Source organism: Aquarana catesbeiana, linkage group LG03 (assembly GCF_042186555.1).
Source record: "Aquarana catesbeiana isolate 2022-GZ linkage group LG03, ASM4218655v1, whole genome shotgun sequence".
NCBI classification, from domain to species: Eukaryota; Metazoa; Chordata; class Amphibia; order Anura; family Ranidae; genus Aquarana; species Aquarana catesbeiana.
The window spans coordinates 122199822-122218431 of NC_133326.1; the positions used below are offsets into that span (position 1 = coordinate 122199822).

Here is an 18610-nt window from a genome sequence, read left to right on the forward strand (position 1 = left end):
TTCAAAACTCACAAAATTACTTAAACCTTTACAGTCATTACTGGTAACTATACATCAGAGCAGAGAGAATTTTACTAAATGAAAAGCTGGTCAGCCCAGGTAGGAGTCAAATTATATGTGTGATTTCACTGGGAACCACATAAAAAGTGCAAAAATTGGGTGGCAATTGCAATCTTTGTTTGCCTATTGCCCAATGCCTACCAACCTAGTGGTTTGCAGTTGAGTGTAGTCACTTTAGCTTCACCAGGCTTTGGAAACTGAAGTAAGGCTGAAGTATTATGCCAATGTTTAATATAGAGGGTCCCCATACATAGGAATACTGGCCTAACTGAACTCACTTAGGCGGGGGGGGCACAGGATAAGAAGGTAGGGGAATGGGGGTTCATAGGAAAATGGGAGACAAGGAGGGAAAAATCACAGGTCTCCATTTGGATCTGAATCTTCAGCATCAAAGCCAACCAGATCTGGTCTCACTTTTTATTAGTTTCTAATTGTATAGGTCAGGTTGTGCAAAGGAAAGACCGCATTAATTGCAGATCTCCAGTTTTCAGAATAGAAGGGGTAGGAAGTTTCCAACATAGGGGAATTTTCACCTTGCATAGAAGAACGCACAAAAGAAGAACAATTGCAGATGTGTACCGACTACCACATCTTCCATCACACCCAATAGCAGAAGTGACAGCTCTGGCCGCAAGGTAACATCACAAATATAATTTGGAGCATCAACCACTGACTCCCAGAAGAGACAGATAAGGGGGCACAGCCATAGCAGATGTATGAATATACCAATGGAAGAATTGTACCTAGTGCACATAGGACTCATCGTAGGGTAAATTTGAGCTAATATGGAGGAGTATAATAGGCCCTGTAAGGAATTACAAATTGTATAAACCTGTCTTTAGCAGAGATCATGATAGTGATGTAGTTAGCTACAGTGCCTTGAAAAAGTATTCATACCCCTTGAAATTTTCCATATTTTGTCATTTTACAACCAAAAATTTAAATGTATGTTTCATTGGGATTTTATGTAATAGACCAACACAAAGTGGAACATAATTGTGAAGTGGAAGGAAAATGATAAATTGTTTTCAACATTTTTTACAAATAAATAAGTGAAGAGAGTGTTGTGTGCATTTTTATTCAGCCCCCTTTACTCCGATACTCCTAACTAAAATCTAGTGGAACCAATTGCCTTCAGAAGTCACCTAATTAGTGTGTAATGTAATCTCAGTATAAATACAACTGTTACGTGAAGCCCTCAGAGGTTTGTTAGAGAACCTTAGTGAACAAACAGCTTCATGAAGACTAAGGAACACACCAGACAGGTCAGGGATAAAGCTGTGGAGAAGTTTAAAAGCAGAGTTGGAAAGAGTATGACACAACTGCAAACCTACCAAGACATGGCCGTCCATCTAAACTGAGATTCTGGGCAAGAAGCACTGATCAGAGAAGCAGCCAAGAAGTCCATGGTAACTCTGGAGAAGCTGCTGAGATCCACAGCTCAGGTGGGAGAATCTGCCCACAGGACAACTATTAGTCATGCACTCCACAAATCTGGCCTTTATGGAAGAGCGGCAAGAAGAAAGCCATTACACTGAAACTCTTGAAAGCTACCAATAAATTATATCTGGCATGTAGAAACATAGAACACCATCCTAAAAAAAAATAAACTATCAATAATGGGAAAATCTTATAAAAGATATGATTATACCAAAATGTTCAGCTGCTGGCACCGATCACAATCCCTTAAGCTGTGTTTAAATAAACTAAATTTTAAAAATGCTGCAATGTGTAGTTTGTTACCTCAATAACAAATAATGTGTATTAATCCGTTGTGACTCTATAAATTCCTTAACATAAAATGCTCTTGTACCAATATCTATTAAATGATAATTAATCGGTGCTATTTATAGGTTACTAAAGTGCCTGTAATCATATATTGTATGTTAAAATTGTAATGTGGTTAAACAAGCAAAAAAAACAAAAACCAAAAAAAAAAAGTTCATCAAAAAGTCCTCTGATAAAATACTGATGCTTTGTTATGGTGCTCCAAAACAATGAGTAAATCCCAATCCAATAGGCAGGAAATCACAGCAGCAGCTACTCAGAACTCGCCTGACAATATATGGTTACAGGCACTTTAGTAACCTATGTTACTATGTTTAGTAACCTAATAGCACCCATTAATTATTTTCAATAGATATTGGCACAAGAGCACTTTTTTGTTAAGGAATATATAGATTCACAATGGATTAATACGCATTATTTGTTATTGAGGTAACAAACCACACAGCGTGGCATATTATTTTGTTTAACAAGAAAGCCATTGTTGAAAGAAAGCCATACGAAGTCCCATTTGCAATTTGTGAGAAGCCATGTGGGGGACACAGCAAACACGTGGAAGAAGGTTCTCTGGTAAGATAGGACCAAAATTAAACTTTTTGGCCTAAAAGCCAAACGCTATGTGTGGTGGAAAAACTAACACTGCACATCACCCTGAATACACCATCCCCACTGTGAAACACGGCGGTAGCAGCATCATGTTGTGGGGATGCTTTTCTTTAGCAAGGACAGGGAAGCTGGTCAGAGTTGATGGGAAGATGAATGGAGCCAAATACAGGGCAATCTTAGAAGAAAATCGGTTAGTCTGCAAAAGACTTGAGACTGGGTTCACCTTCCAGCAGGACAACAATTGTTACCCGAAAGTTATATTTTGAGATATAATATATCTCAGATATGATTTGGGTTAATGAGAGTTCTTTAACCATGAGTGAAAGCGTTAACACAACAACAAAGTTTATAGGCAATTTAGTAAGGAGGCCCAAACTAATACACAGCAATCTATCTATTGTACAGGAAAAAAGGGTACAAATCATGGATTACATTAAGGAATACAGTGTATATTCCTTAACACATTAAAATACAAACAATGAGAGGAGTAAGACATAGGATAAACATTTAGATCTAAGTGCAAGGGAGCTATTCCATAGATACCAGGCTACTGCACATGAGGGCTCCATTCTGGTGACTGCCCTTCCAGAGAGTGACCTCTCCCATCTAGTCTGTCCATATCATTACAGGCCATTGCTTCATTGGTTGGCATGGCGTGGCTCTGATTGGTGGGCCTCATTTTTCCTGGTTAAGGATTGGCTAAATCTCCAATCCCTATACTTTGCATAAGTCAGCCCCCTTTAATGCAAATCCTTGGCACTGACTATTTTGAGCGGGAGATTTAACTTGTAGGACATTTTCAGGGAAGTATTGATGACAGGCTGGCCACCTTCATTGCATATCTAAACGGGATCCTTTGAAGTGAATAACTGTAGAACAAAAAGGTTTAGGTCCTATTGCTTAGATAAACAAGCTTGGGCATTGAATTGTCTGTATAACAGGGACTTCTGGAAAGCTATATTACACACCCACAATGAGAAAACTCTAAATTAAATATATTCATAATTACAATATTTTACAGCTGTTAATGGAGATTAGAGCTGAAACAACGAATCGATTAATCGACTACTAAATTGATTATAAAATTAATCGATTACTATTTTCATAATCGATTAATCGGCCAGCAGATTAGTTGGCATGCATACAGAATGCATTATTTGTTTACATATCAGGTATTACAGGGCAGCATACATACAGCTCAGTACACCGTCCATACATGTCAGTAAGTGCCTGAGAACTTGTGAATGTGAGAGGAGCAATGCCTCATGGGACATGTAGCCCTGGGCAGGAAGTGAGTGGTTTTAAAGGCAAACGTTTTCTTTACCTTGCTATTGGGGCACTCTGAAGGCAGGAACCAGAAGTGTCGTGGGGGACCCTAGAAAAGGAGGATCCAGACTGCTCTGTGCAAAACCATTGCACAGAGCAGGTAAGTTTAACGTTTGTTGCTTTTAACTAAATTAAAAACAAGACTTTAAAGACTCAGGGAAGATCAGCATCTGAACCCAGAGAAGGTGGAGGTAATAGAAGGGATTACAATTATATTTAAAGTAAACTTTTACCAGTTTCGTGCCTTAAAATTAAAATGATCATATCCATGAAAAAAAAAAAAAGTCTCAGCTTTTAGTACTACTTTAATAAAAAAGATTTATATCTTCCTTCCACCCTTCATCTAAAATATGAATATATATATATTTATTATAAGTAATATATATGATTACTTTCACATTAAAAAAATGAACCCATTATAGTAGCAGTTATTTGCTCTTTTTGTACTATAAAGGGCTCATTTTAGTTTTTTTTAACCCAATTATGACAGGTGATGCAAAAAAAGCATGCTGCTGTTACTAAACCTCTTAGGCCTGGTTCACACTTATGTGTTTTTTGGCGCTTTTTGCACACTACACTACAGTTCATTTAACATGGTTTCCTATGGGACACGTTCGCATCTATGCTTTTTTCAGCTGCTGTGTATTTGGAAAGGGTTGAGGACTTTTTTTCAATGCAAAACGGTGCTTTTTTGGTTCAATATACTTGAATGGAGAAGCTGCAGAAAAGCATGTAGTGCGTTTTTGCAGCAATTTGTGTTTTTGAATCTGCCCAACAACAAACAAAAAAAAGCATTAAAAAAATGCAAAAACGCATATTGCAGCAAAATCATGTGTGCAAAATCAAAACACACAGCAAAAAAGCACTGCAGGTAAAAAACAAACTGCATAGGTGTGCACCGAGCCTTATGCTGGCCACACTGATAAATTTTCAGACGAGAATATTCAAACAAAAAATCTTTGTACATTCGCTAAGTGAAAGAATGTTGTTTGAAATTTTCATTTGCTTTTAACATTCTGTTTTAAAACAAACGTAATTTCTGAATGAAAACCACATACACTGTCTGAAAATTCCCTTAACCTAGAGGTTTTCTATTATCTCTAAATTTTCCCATCACTGTGGTTGAAAACAAACGTTGATTTGACCCCACTATTAGAAAATCAAACGAACGTTCTTAAAATTCATTTTTTTTTTAAGGAAGATATTGTTTTTGTATGGCCAGCACATACTATATTACAGTTCTGTTTGAAAATCTGCAAAAAACTCTTTTTAACTTTTTTCCATTTAAATAAAATTAAGTCTGATGATATTTACCAGATTCAACAATATATACAGTATCTCTTCTGTCTGTTATTCTCAGAATGGATTACAGATTTTTCTCCCTACCCTATAGTTGGTTATTTATACCCTATTTACCACTGCATATAGATATTTAAGATATTGAAGAATAAATTGCCTTTTTTTAAACTTTACATAATAATTAAATTATACACCACACTTTTTTTTTTAAGGTTATTAACCGATTAATCGAAACAATCGGCCAACTAATCAATTATGAAAATAATCGTTAGTTGCAGCCCTAATGGAGGTTTCACATAAACTCATAAGGCAAGACTTGCAAATTGCTGTTCACAGAAGCTCTCCATCCAATCTGACATAGCTCGATCTATTTTGCAAAGAATGGGCAAAAATGTCACTTTCTAAATGTGCAAAGCTGGTAGAGACATACACAAAAAGACTTGCAGCTGTAATTGCAGCGAAAGGTGGTTCTACAAAGTATTGACCCAGGGGGGCTGAATACAAATGCATGCCACACTTTTCACATATTTATTTGTAAAAAATGTTGAAAAACATTTATCGTTTTCCTTTCACTTCACAATTATGTGCCACTTTGTGTTGGTCCATCACATAAAATCGCAATAAAATACATTTACGTATTTGGTTGTAACATGACAAAATGTGGAAAATTTCAAGGGGTATGAATACTTTTTCAAGGCACTGTATACTGTCCTCCCAGTTCTTCTCAGAAAGCTTAGGGATATCCCTCCCCTACCCCTCAAAGGTCAGAGTCAGTTTAGAGGCATGGGCTACAGAGTCTGAGCTAGAAGGAAGACAACAGCTTCCTCATCACACTTGAGGTAAGCAGGCATTCCACAGGGTCAGGCTGCGGAGTAATGGTTTCAGGGAATTGGGTGTACCATCAGAAATAATGTGCTTTAGGGTCATAATCTCTCAGGCAGTTGGGTATCTGATACAGATGGGAGAGCAATGGATTCCCCCATAGGGGGAAACGGGGCAAGAAGTGGGATCTGCTTGAGAAGTCTTTGCCACTTTTAATAGGATCAAAAATATAGGGGTTACTTGCAGCTAAATACCAAAAATATTTTTTTCACATTATGGAAAAATGAGCCAGTCAAGAAATGCATGCAGAAAAATATGAATTTATAATTTATAATGTTCTCATTGGGAATATATGGAGATTCTGCTGAGTATATGTCACTGAAGTCTGACAGATCTAAAAAGCCAACATATATTTAAACAAACTTACTATTCAAAACTGAGAGTTCCATTTTGGGCCCTGTTCACCACTCAAAGCTCAATTCTAAAACTCATGCGTATTATCCCATAATCAAATAATATTGCAGAACAGTGGCATCCAAACTGAAGCCTGTGGTCTGGACGCAATCACATGGGGCAGAATTGCTCCCTTTGACACAAATTAGGGTTGTCCCGATACCACTTTTTTAGGACCGAGTACAAGTACCGATACTTTTTTTCAAGTACTCGCCGATACCGATTACCGATACTTTTTTTTAATGTCACGTGACAGTTTTTTTTTTTTTTTTTTTTTGAGGGGGGGGGGGGCGGGTGGGGTGGGGGTGGTGGTATAGTGAACGGTGTCTGTGTGTGTGTTTTTGTTTTGGTTTTTTTCATTTACATTTATTATTTTTTACAATTTTTTTTTTATTCTTTATTGCACTATGTGTGTGTTTTTTTTTTTTTTAATCAGCCCTGTTGGGGGGCTTTGGTGAGATATCAGGGGTCTTAACAGACCTCTGATATCTCCCCCTTGAGACAGAGAAATAGACAGAGGATAGAGATTCCCCAGTCCCTTTCTCTGCAGCGTCAGCTGCACTGAGAATGAATGGAGAGAACACAGCAGCTTCTCTCCATTCATAAACTGACACATTGTAATCACAGAAGATTACAATGTTTCAGTTATGTGAATGGAAAGAGTCAGCTGACTCTCTCCATACACACAGCGGAGAGACAGCAGAACGGAGGGGACAGACGAAGAGAGAGGGGGACAACGGAAAGCCGGAACGGATGGGGACAGCGGAGGGGGACAGAGGAACGGATGGGGACAGCGGAGGGGGACAGAGCAAAGAAGAAGGACAGCGGGAGGTGGACAGAGGAACGGAGGAGGACAGCGGAGGGGGACAGAGCAAAGAAGGAGGACAGCGGGGGGGACAGAGGAACGGAGGGGGACACAGCAATGGAGCAGGACAGCGGAGGGGGACAGAGGAACGGTGGAGGACTAAGGAGGAGGAGGTGACAGTCAGTGGTGATCGCGTGTGGGGGAATTACAAGCACCGATCACCGCTGTATGTCACTAAGCAGCTGAAAGCCGCAGGGGGAGAAGCTTGTAACTCCCCCACACGTCCATCACCGCTGACAGTCAAGGTATCGGGGGAAGCATCGGGAGCATTTGCCCGAGTACAAGTACTTGGGCAAATGCTTGGTATCGGTGCCGATACCGATACTAGTATCGGTATCGGGACAACCCTAACACAAATGAAGGCATTATTTCGCCCACTGACACCAATGATGTGGTACTATTCCTCTTCACTAATACCGATAATGGTGCACTACTTCTCCCACCAACACCAACTTTGGCTCATTTTTTGCTCCCACAGACCAAACCTGTGACATGGTTTATGCCTACTGGCCACTGATGCCAGGGCATTTTCTACTCCCACCGGTCAGTCAGCTCCCCCCCCCCCCCCCCCCCCCCCCAGTGGAACATTCAGTGAAGTATTTGGTTATTTAGGAGATAAAAACTGATTTTTTTTCCTTGTTGGGGCAAACCACTTTAAAGTTTTTTTTGTTTGCCTTCCTCTGTGTCATCTGTAGATTTAGGAGTTTTTGGTTGAACTCAAAGAAAACATGGGGGTTATTTACTAAAGGCAAATCCACTTTGCACTGCAAGTGCACTTAGTCGCTGTAGATCCGAGGGGGGCATGCAAGGAAAATAAAAAACAGCATTTTAGCTTGCACATGATTGGATGATAAAATCAGCAGAACATCCACTCATTTCAGATCTATCCCTTAGATTTAGAGCGACTGCACTTTCAAGTGCACTTGCAGTGTAAAGTGGATTTGCCTTTTGTAAAATAACCCCCATGTCTTTTACCCTAACGAACTTGTAAGAGAGTACAAGTAGGGTAGTAAGTAGTAAAGGCTTACCTGTAGCTGTTTTTTCTTTGATCTCCTCCAGTTTCAACAATGTTGCAGATGTGAGTTGTTCTAAATCCATTCCTCTGTGAGTCTGGAAAAAGTCTACAAGTGCATTTATGGTAACCTATAAAACACAGCATATATGTGAAAATAATATTTTTCAGTATAACAGCTTCGGATACATATAGGTAAAGACAGCCACAGAGAATTAGCACCTTATAAGGGGGTGACTAAACTACCACAACAATAGTTGTCCAAAAGGCAGGAAAGAATGCTCAAAAATGAGGCAATGTGATCTCATCTGTACCAGCAGTCAACTATTCCAACTATGGATTAAATCTAGATCTAAAAATCATTGACAATATGATCTTAATATATTTCTGTTTGTAATCTGTTTTCACTATTTACATTTAAAAAATTGAGTTTGTTAAAGAGGAACTGCAGTCTGCTCACATAATTTGTAATAAAAACATCTTTGCCATTCCGAAGCTTCCCTCCAACCACTTTGCATATTATTTTATATATACTGTGATTCTGTACTTGCCAAATATGCTGCAGAAATCTCCCTCCACTGAGTCTGGTTGCAATCATTTTAACTGATTGCACAGCTGAAGCTGCTGCCTGTTCACTTCCTGGATTTACACAGAGGCACACCTCCAGCTGTGCAGCTCTCATTGGCCCTCTTATGACTCACCCCCCTCCCTTCCTGGCAAACTCTCACCAGAGTAAAAGAGAGAGCTGTGCATGATGTTATAAGCCTAGGTTTTTTACCAGACAAGAAACAGGAAGTGGGTTGTAGAAGGGATTTACTGGCAGAAAAAAAAATGTTTTGCTATCTAAAGTTAAAACAATGGCAGAAGATTTAATAGATGTTAAGTTTAAAAAATGACTGAAGTTTAACTTTAATGTAGGAGTTTGTTATACTAAAATGTAATTTTTTTTTAAAATATGTTTTATTTGAGGTTTAAATAATATACAAATAACACAGATACAGGGGTTAAAGGCTTTAGCATACAAGATAGCACGCATTTGCTTCACAGGCAGTTTGAAGTATAATATAAAATCAGGTCCAAACAGAATATGCGTTAAAACACTGAAAATAAAGTACAATGTGCCATGTAACCAAATAATCATGGTTGTATGCAGGTATATGGGTAAAGATGCATACTCATTTATGACAAAGATGAAAGTGGGCCAAAAAATAAAAAAGGGGGGGGGGGGGAACAAGAGGTGGGGAAGTGAGAGATGGGCAAGAAGATGGATGCTCAGCCAGAGGGTAACTAAAGAGTAAACTGGCTTCAGTCGGTTATAGCAACAGAAAGGGCAAGAAGTGGAGGAAGAAAAAGCAACCCGGGTGCTAAGCTTGCCATACTAGAGTCTTTTTTTTTTTTTTTTTTTTATAGAATTAGCAGCGTGAACAAAAGAAAATTACTCGATTCCCCTATCCACACACTCGATGTGGACGGGGGAATCCATCTTGCTGTGCTATTGTATCCTGACAGCAGGGAGACTTCCCCACCATAAGAATACACTGATCAGCACCGCTTGCTATAGCCGGTAGTGCTGATCGAGAGAAAATCTTTCCAATAGGCTGGTTGTACACAAGTCGATCAATAGATGGGCTTGTGTACAACCAGCCTGCCCATACATGGATTGAAATTCGGCTGGTCTCTGCTGCTGTCAGTCAAATCAGGTGAGGAAGGAGCGGGGGCGGGGCCAAGCTAGGCTGGCTGTGTCCATGAACACATACAGCCTGGCTCCGGAGCACGCTTGTGCAAGTGTCCAAATAGCAGCCAACTTGCTATGCGGGCACCCGAAGAAGAAGAGGCGAGAGGACCTCAGAAGGAGGTGGTAAGGAGCTGCTCTGGGCAATATCCTTGCACAGAGCAGGTAGGTATACCCTCATATTTATTTTAAAATGTAAGGTTTACAACCATTTTAAGATAACACTGTAAAGTGCAGATGACAACACTGGATTTCTGGCAGGATCAACAGGTATTTTTTGTACTTATTAAAAAGATATAACAAAACTATTTTAAAGCAGAGTTCCAGGCAAAAAATTGTAGTTTGAAACAAAAGAACACCCCTCCCCCTTTCGTTTTTTGATTTTTTTTTTTCCTCTTTTTTTTTTTTATACTTTTGGTATTCTTCTATTCTGTTTTCTTCGGGACTTCCATCTCATGTTGCTGCGGCAAGGTACGTCACTTCCCCAGTTTTATTGTGCCCCCCCCCCCCCCCCCCCCCGTTGTCTTTTGGGACCTGTGTGTATCCCAGGAGACGATGGGACCATTCTGAAAGTTGAGCAGTAGCACAGCACAGTAGTAAACAGGCTGTGAAGCCGCAAGGCTTCACTTCCTGTATCCCTAAGCAAGGATGCCGGCGTCTGAACCCGCAACTGATGGACAGGTCAGCTTAGGGTGCAGACATTGTGGGCTCCCTGGACAGGTAACTGCAGCTACAGTATTTGTACCTTCTGACTTTAAATTCTTTTTTCACCCAGGCTGGAACTTTGCTTTAATCATATATTTAAAGTGATATCTGCTGTCATTTCTTTGTTTTGGGGACCCCCAGATGGGTTATACCATAATTTGCCAGTATGCACAGCATATTAGCACATTATGGCATACTTACCTGTCAAGCCGAGCCCTCCAGCACTAAGCTGTGATCAATCTGGTGGGTCCTGGACGTTTCCATTTTCGACCGGTCTTCCTTCCAAGATTACGTGCCTTTAGCTGCTTAAATGGTAGGACCACGATAACGTCACTCCTGCGCATGCGCACGGGAGTCACAGATCTGAGCCATAATAGTTCGCTGAGCTGTGTGTGGTTCAGTGTTCATGATGGTTGACAGGCAGGGGGAAGCATCTGACAGAAGAAACTGATGTCTATTCTCTGTCATAAATACCCTGCCTGTCAGCAACTTTTCAAAAACCAAGTTTACTACTGCTTTAACAAACCAAAAGGGAGCAAATTAGAAAGTTTGTTAGGGTTTGCAAATACTTTAATACAAAACACGAAACAGCTTGGCATTCTTGGTTGTATTTACTTACGGCATCATAAATAATCTCCACTGGCTGGGATTGAAGTATCAGGACTTGATCAGCAGTGCTATTTTCAGGGTTAGTTTCATACTGAATTTTAAGAAGAGATGACTCCTTGGAACCAATACTGCTTACAAGTGACGGAACAACATTTTGTTGCTTAAGGCCAGTCACATACCAGTGATCCAACTTTGCTTCAACCCTGAAAGATGTATTGAAGGTTATATTCAATTATTAAATTGCAAAGATTAGTACACTGATACAATGTATTATGTATCAGGATTCATCTTGTACAAATGTGTCTACTTAGCAAGATGCAATTCTAAAACACAGGGAATATACCACCTACATGAGCAGATCAGTTTAAGAAAAAGCATGCAAATATTAAAGAATTAATGCTACCCTCCCAACATGGTTTCCTTTATTTTATTTTCCAACAAATTACCATTCAGACGTTTTGAAAATTACAAACATAATTTTTCAGGTTTGCTAAAAATACATGCCTAAAATGAAGTTTTACTACCTGCATACATTACAAATTGGTTTCACAATCTATTAAGATTAAAGTTATTATTGTAATGTGTATGGGTTCACATACAATCCTAAATCAATCTGCATGGAACTGTATAAAATAATAAATTAATCATTTTGATTATTTTCAATTGATCTATATAGATTATAAACACATCCACAAACAAGTTTTTACAATACATTTTTTAAATATTTTACTTTAAGATATCTTTATGCTTTTACAATTTTAGCAAAAAAACAGTAGATTGTACAACCAGAATTTAACATGTGTAGTGAGATATTGTACATACAGAGCAGCAAGAATTCTGACCAATTTTACACTGGACCCAAAGAGGTTGTTTTGTTGGGACAGTCCCTCACTTGGACCCAATCCCCTCAAAGTTTCCTTCAGGAATGATTGACCCTGTTCAATCAGATAAGGTTGAAGGTAAAACATGCTCCCATTCCTTCAGGTTCCAGGTTTGCAATAAAATTGTCAGAGTAAACATTAGACACATGCTTGAAGTGCAAGTAAAAAAATCACTTTTACAGCGTTCTCCCTTTCCCTTCTGGCACCACCCTTTGCTGTTCCCAGGCTCTCCTGTTCCAACACTATAAACGGTCAGGTCGGGTACCCATAGAGGAGATGAATGTCACTTCCAGTTTCAGGACCGTTTCCCTGACCATTACAGCCAGGGAAGAATCTGATCAAACAGATCTGTGTTTGATCAGATGCTTTGAAAAGCAGGATAGATATCAGGTGTCTCAATAAAAGAGTACCTGTCACTGCCCAAAGGTATCAAAAGCGGTCTTGTTTACCTAAAGGAAGAAAGAAAAAATTTTTTTAAAAGAACTTAAACAAAATAAAAATAATTTTACATTTTGTTTACCAACTTGCAGGGCACTTTCACCCCCTTCCTGCCCAGGCCAATTTTCAGCGCTGTCACACTTTGAATGACAATTGCGCAGTCATGCTACACTAACCATGTGAAATTTGTATAATTTTCTTCACACAAATAGAGATTTCTTTTGGTGGTATTTAAAAACTGCTAGGTTTTTGGGGTTTTTTTAGTAAAAAAGAAGACCGAAATTTTGAAAAAAAAAAAAAGAAGGTTTTCTTAGTTTCTGTCGGTAAATTTTGTAAATAAGTAATTTTTCTCCTTCACTGATGTGCGCTGATAGGCTGCACTGATTAGGTGGCACTAAGGAGGAGGCACGAATATGCAGCACTTATGGACACTGATAGGTGGCACTGATAGCCAGCACTGACTGGCATCACTGGTGGGCACTGATGGTGCTGTATTGTAATCAGGGCACTGATGATCAGTGCCCTGATTACATGTCTGAATGTCCCCTGTGAGGAGATGCAGCTGATCGGCTCTCCTCACCACACACTGTCAGTGTAAGGCGATGAGAGCCGATTACCAGAATTTCCGTGTTTACATGTGCCTGGCTGTGATTGGACACAGCCGATCACATGGTTAAAGGGTCGCGGCTCTTTACAGAGATCAGGGTTGCACCGCGGGTTCAATCGGAAGCAGCCGTTCAGGTGCGCCATTATACGAAGTACACCCAGAATGAGAGCCGCACCGTTCCCCCAGTGCTCACGTGCAAATGCAAGTGCGCACATAGTCCCAGCATGCATATGTAAATGAGGATTGCATCACATGTGAGGTATTGCCAAAAACATCAGAGTGAGAGCAATACAACCTCAATCTGCAAAAAAATTTGGACGCTGTGTAAAATCTACATAAAAACAGAATGCAATGGATTACAAATCTCATAAAGCCACCATTACCATGTACCATTTTAAGAAAAAAATAAGGTCATTTTGAAAATGATGGCAACAACACATCTCAAAAAAGTTGGGACAGGGCAACAAAAAGTTGTCAAAGTAAGTGGTACGAGGAAGAGCTGTAAAAATATTCTGCAACTAATTTGGCTACTTGGCAACAGGTCAGTAAATGATTAGGTATAAAAAGGGCATCTTAGAGAGCCAGAGTGTCTCGAAAGTAAAGATGGACAGAGGTTCACCAATCTGTGAAAATCTACATCTAAACATTGTCAAACAATTACAGAAAAAATGTTTTGAAGTAAAATTGCAAATATATTATCTACAGTACATATCATCAAAAGATTCAGAGAAGCTGGAGAAGGCTCTGTGTACAAGGGACAAGGCCAAAATGCAGTCTTAGATGCTTGTGATCATGATTCTGTCATGGACATCACTGCGTGAGCTCTGGAATATTTCCAAACACATTTTACTGTGCCATCCAAAAATGTGAGTTAAAGCTCTATCATGCAAAGAAGCAGCCATATCTGAACATGATTCCAGAAACATCACGTTCTTCTCTACGCTAAAGCTCATTTAAAAAGATGCAAAGTGGAAAACTGTTCAGACGAATCGAAATTAGAACTTTTTTTGGGCAATCATCCTCTGGGCCAGGGCTTCTCAACCAGGGTTCCTCCAGAGGTTGCTAGGGGTTCTTGAGCAATGTGCAATTTCTGCCTCTCAGATAAGTTCCCACTGACACCACTGATCTTTTAACTATCTGTAAGGGGACAATTTCTTCCCAATGAGTACAAGGGTAAGGAGCATTCTTCCCACTGACCATCACACTAATGTATCATGAGTAGATATAGTAATTTTTAGCAGGTGTTCCCTGACAGCAGAAAGTTATTTTAATGGTCCCTCTGTGTTGAAAGGGTAGAGAAAGGCTGCACTGGACAAAAGAGATGGGACCTTTCAGCTTGTTATCAGCGCTCAGTTCAAAAGCCTGTATATCTGATGGTATGGGGGTGCTTTAGTGAGTATGAAATGGGCAGCCTGCACATCTGGAAAGGCACCATCGATGCTGAAAGATATATCTAGGTTTTAGAGCAGCTTATGTTCAGGCAAGAATGGGACAAGGTTTCTCTTACAAAACTCTAGCAATTGTTCTTTTTAGTTCCCAGACATTTACAGAGTGTTGTTAAAAAAAGAGGTGATGCTACACTGTGGTAAACATGGCCCTGTCCCAACTTTTTTGGATCTAGGGTTGTACTTTGCCAGCTTTTTGTTGATCTGTCTCAACTGTCTTGAGACATGTTCTTGCCATCAATTTAAAAATTACCGTATTTTTTTTTCTTAAAACGGTGTACATTTTCTCAGTTTAAACAATTGATATTTTCTTCTTAATTTCTATTATTAATAAAATATGGTTAATATTTGCAAATCATTGCATTCTGTTTTAATGCAGATTTTACATAAAGTCCCAACTTTTTAGGAATTGGGGTTGTTACCCTAGCGCCACAGTTCACATTTTACTCTAAACAGATAACCTGTTAAAGTGGTTGTAAACCCTCCTGCATCACTTTTACCTATAGGTAAGCCTAGAATAAGGCTTACCTATAGGTAGTGTAAAAATGTCTGCTAAACGTGCACCGTTTAGGAGATATTTACCTTGAAGTGTGCCGGTTATGTCATTGACGCATGCACTGTGAAGAAACGGACCTCTGCGTCGTTTCTTCACTCGTATGTGCGGCGATTGACAGCTCCCGCGCGCATGCTTGGGAGTGACGTCACTTGGCTCCGGCCAGTCACAGAGCCGGAGTCCGTGGCCCCAGAGGGAAGAGGGCAGAAGATGGATGCTTCGTCAACGGGGACAGCACGGGCTTCAATTGCAGATAAGTGCCACATAATGGGCTAGTCATTATGCTTTTACTTTGCAGGGAATGACAGAGGAAGTAAAACCCATCAGGGTTTACCTTCCTTTTTAAGGCTTTCAAAGCGTGGCCTATGGACAATTTTAGGTATGCTCGTGTTTTGTCAATTCTTAGGCATTCACAACCTTAAATCTGGAGATGCTTGGTATGTATTTACTTAACGCAGCATCATCCTTTATGTGTTTTTAAAAACTGGGTATTATATTGCGTTTGTGTGTACTAAAATTCATTAAGTATATTTTTCCTGATTATTTGCATTTAATAAACAGTTACGCAAATACCACTCAACATAAAACAAATTTAACAAGTCACCATTTTATTCTCTAGGGCCTCTACTTTCATAAAATGTATGATATTGGGGAGTTTTAAGTAATTTTCTAGCAAAAAAAAGCTGATTTTCATAAGTATACAAAAAATTTCAAAACTGCCCAAGATGGCAAACGCTAGCACATCTAGTTCAGGGGTCAGAATTAAGTAGTGCAGAGATTTCAGGTGTCAAGCTTTAGTAAAACAGACATTTTAGTGGTCAGGATTAAGTAATGAATGTATAATAAATCTGCATCACGGATATGAGATCTAATTAGTTTGAATCAGCAGCAGGTACTGTATTCACAATACAGGTGAAAATCAATGTCAATTTAATAAAGATTGCGCTGAAAAAAGCTCAATATATGCAAAAAGTGTAAAAGATTATTATGGGACCTTCAAATTTAAATAAAGTGACAATGCGGCCTAGAATTCAGGGGTGAGGATTAAGTAAAGCAGAGAGTTCAGGGTCCAGAACAAAGAACAGGAGTTTAGTAATGCACAGTTTAAGATTGTATTGACCAGTTTGGTATATACGTTTGGGTGGTACAATCCCCTTCCTAAGCCTCAGCTTCATTCTGACTGGCTAGCACAGTGACTTCTGATTTGCAAATGCACCTATCCTGTCCATAATTTATCTCTGCACTCTTCTGCCTGCCTTATCTACACACACTAAAGCCCTGCTTTCGGCCCGACAGGACACCCTCATCCTCTGTTGTGTTTACTTGCAAACAGAACTCACCATCTGCTCAGATGTCATCCAAAGCCAGCTGTGCAGGAGCATATGAGGAAAGGTTTGTGATTGGTTGGGATGCTGTATAGCAGCCAATAACAGCAACAAATGGAAGCATAGGAGGAGGAGCCAATGTGTGAGCAGGTAAGTTGGTCCTGATTAGGCAGTATTGAAGTCTAATGTATGGAGTGACATTTGTGCAGTGTGATTTGGGTTGGAGCCTGCACTGCAATTCACTACTGTGCTTGGCTCCTGGGTACAAATCTGGGGACAGACCTCTTACAACAGGGACTGTCCATGGACGACTGCAAACCTTAGGTTAAGAGTTTTTGCTGTTATCCCACACCAAAGCTGGCACTTTGTAGATTTCCATTTCTACAATGAAGCACTTTAATATTAATTGATCCTTAAAGTGATTGTAGAGTCTCGGTTTTTTTTCCTATAAAAGTAACAAACATGTTATACCTACCTGCTCTGTTGCAGTGGTTTTGCACAGCCCGGATCCTCCTCTTCTCAGGTTCCTCTTCTGTGCTCCTGGCCCCTCCCTCCTGTTTAGTGCACCCCACACCAAGCAGCTTGCTATGGGGGCACCCAAGCCAAGTCACAGCTCCCCATGTCCATTCAGATACGGAGCCCTGACCCGGACAAGCCCCCTCTCCCCTCATTGGCTAGCTGAATTTGATTGATAGCAGCAGGATCCAATAGCGCTGCTGCTGAGTCTCAGCTAATCAAGAGGGAGAGTCCCGGATGGCCGAGACGCTCGTGGACATCGCTGGACAGAGAGGGACCTCAGGTAAGTGTTGTGGGCACACAGAAGGCTTTTCATCTTAATGCATAGATAAAAAACCTTCTGTCTTTACAACCCCTTTAAAAGGCATTTATGAGCACAAAAAAAAAAAAAAGAAAACTACTCACTTCAGAGCCTGTGCGCCCGGTCTCTGGGAGACTTTTGTGCTGAGATCAATTATCTGAATTTTCAGGGTCTCTGGTGCATTGGCATCCTCTCGGATAGTTATAGATGTGCTGAGAAGCTTGAAACCCAGTATGTGAGCCACGTACTAGGAATAAACCAAATAATAAAAATTATTTAACAGACATACAGACCACTAATTTTAAAAAAGTGAAGCTCCATATTACTGCCAAATTTTTAGCAGCTATCTGCAATTTTCCTTAGAGCTGAAAGGGTACTTACACAGAGCCTGGTGCAGTGTTGTGTGTTTTCTGCTAAGGTTCAGATTTGGAAATTTGGAAGATTTACACATGTACAGTTAATACGCTAATCAGCTCAGAAATGCCACTGTAGGGTATTCAACGTAAACCAACATAAGGTTCACAAGGTGTGCTAAACAAGGACTGTTAAATGTGGATTACAGGTATACACTGATTCAACCCAAATTGATTGTATAATTTTGAAAGTAATAAGTGAGTGATCACACACAAGCTTGTTATAATCACATAAACGTTGTAAACAACATTTAATTAAACCCAAAGACAAAAATGTATTATTACGGTACTTTGCAGTTTACTACTTTGCATTCTTTTTATTTATTTTTAGGCTTTTTTCTTTTATTTTCAGCTTTTGATCCTGCCAGTAAGTGTTCTTTTTCAATTTCCTTAACTGGGCCAAGGTGTCAAGCAAAAAGCGGCAGTTAGAAGTTTAAGACAAGCAATTTAAAATGGATGCTTAAAATGATCAGTTTTTTTGATTATGTAAAACCTTTACTCCCCCCCCCCCCCCCCAAAAAAAAAAAAAAAAAAAAACTGTTGCTGTAACTGCTTAACCACTTCAGCCCCGGAAAAATTTACCCCCTTCCTGACCAGGCCATTTTTTGCTATACGGCACTGCGTCGCTTTAACCGATAATTGCGTGGTCATGCGACGCTGAACCCAAACAAAATGTATGTCCTTTTTTTCCCCACAAATAGAGCTTTTTTTTGGTGGCATTTTATCACCTCTGTGGTTTTTATTTTTTGCGCTAAACATAAGAGCGACAATTTTGAAAAAAACACAATATCTTACTTTTTGCTATAATAAATACCCCAAATTAAAAAAAAAAAAAAAAAACCACACTCATTTTTTTC

The 18610-nt window shown here is 39.6% G+C and overlaps 1 protein-coding gene across 1 annotated transcript in view; it reads right to left on the minus strand.

The window, feature by feature from the left end:
- The window catches only part of VPS13C (vacuolar protein sorting 13 homolog C), a 548274-nt gene that overhangs the window by 381684 nt on the left and 147980 nt on the right, over window positions 1-18610 (minus strand). Inside the window, exons 21-23 of the mRNA XM_073619118.1 lie at window positions 17445-17587; window positions 11285-11477; window positions 8245-8359 (exon numbers count right to left, since the gene is read on the minus strand). Of these exons, the coding sequence (XP_073475219.1) occupies window positions 8245-8359; window positions 11285-11477; window positions 17445-17587 (451 nt within the window). The remainder of the gene's footprint in view (window positions 1-8244; window positions 8360-11284; window positions 11478-17444; window positions 17588-18610) is intronic.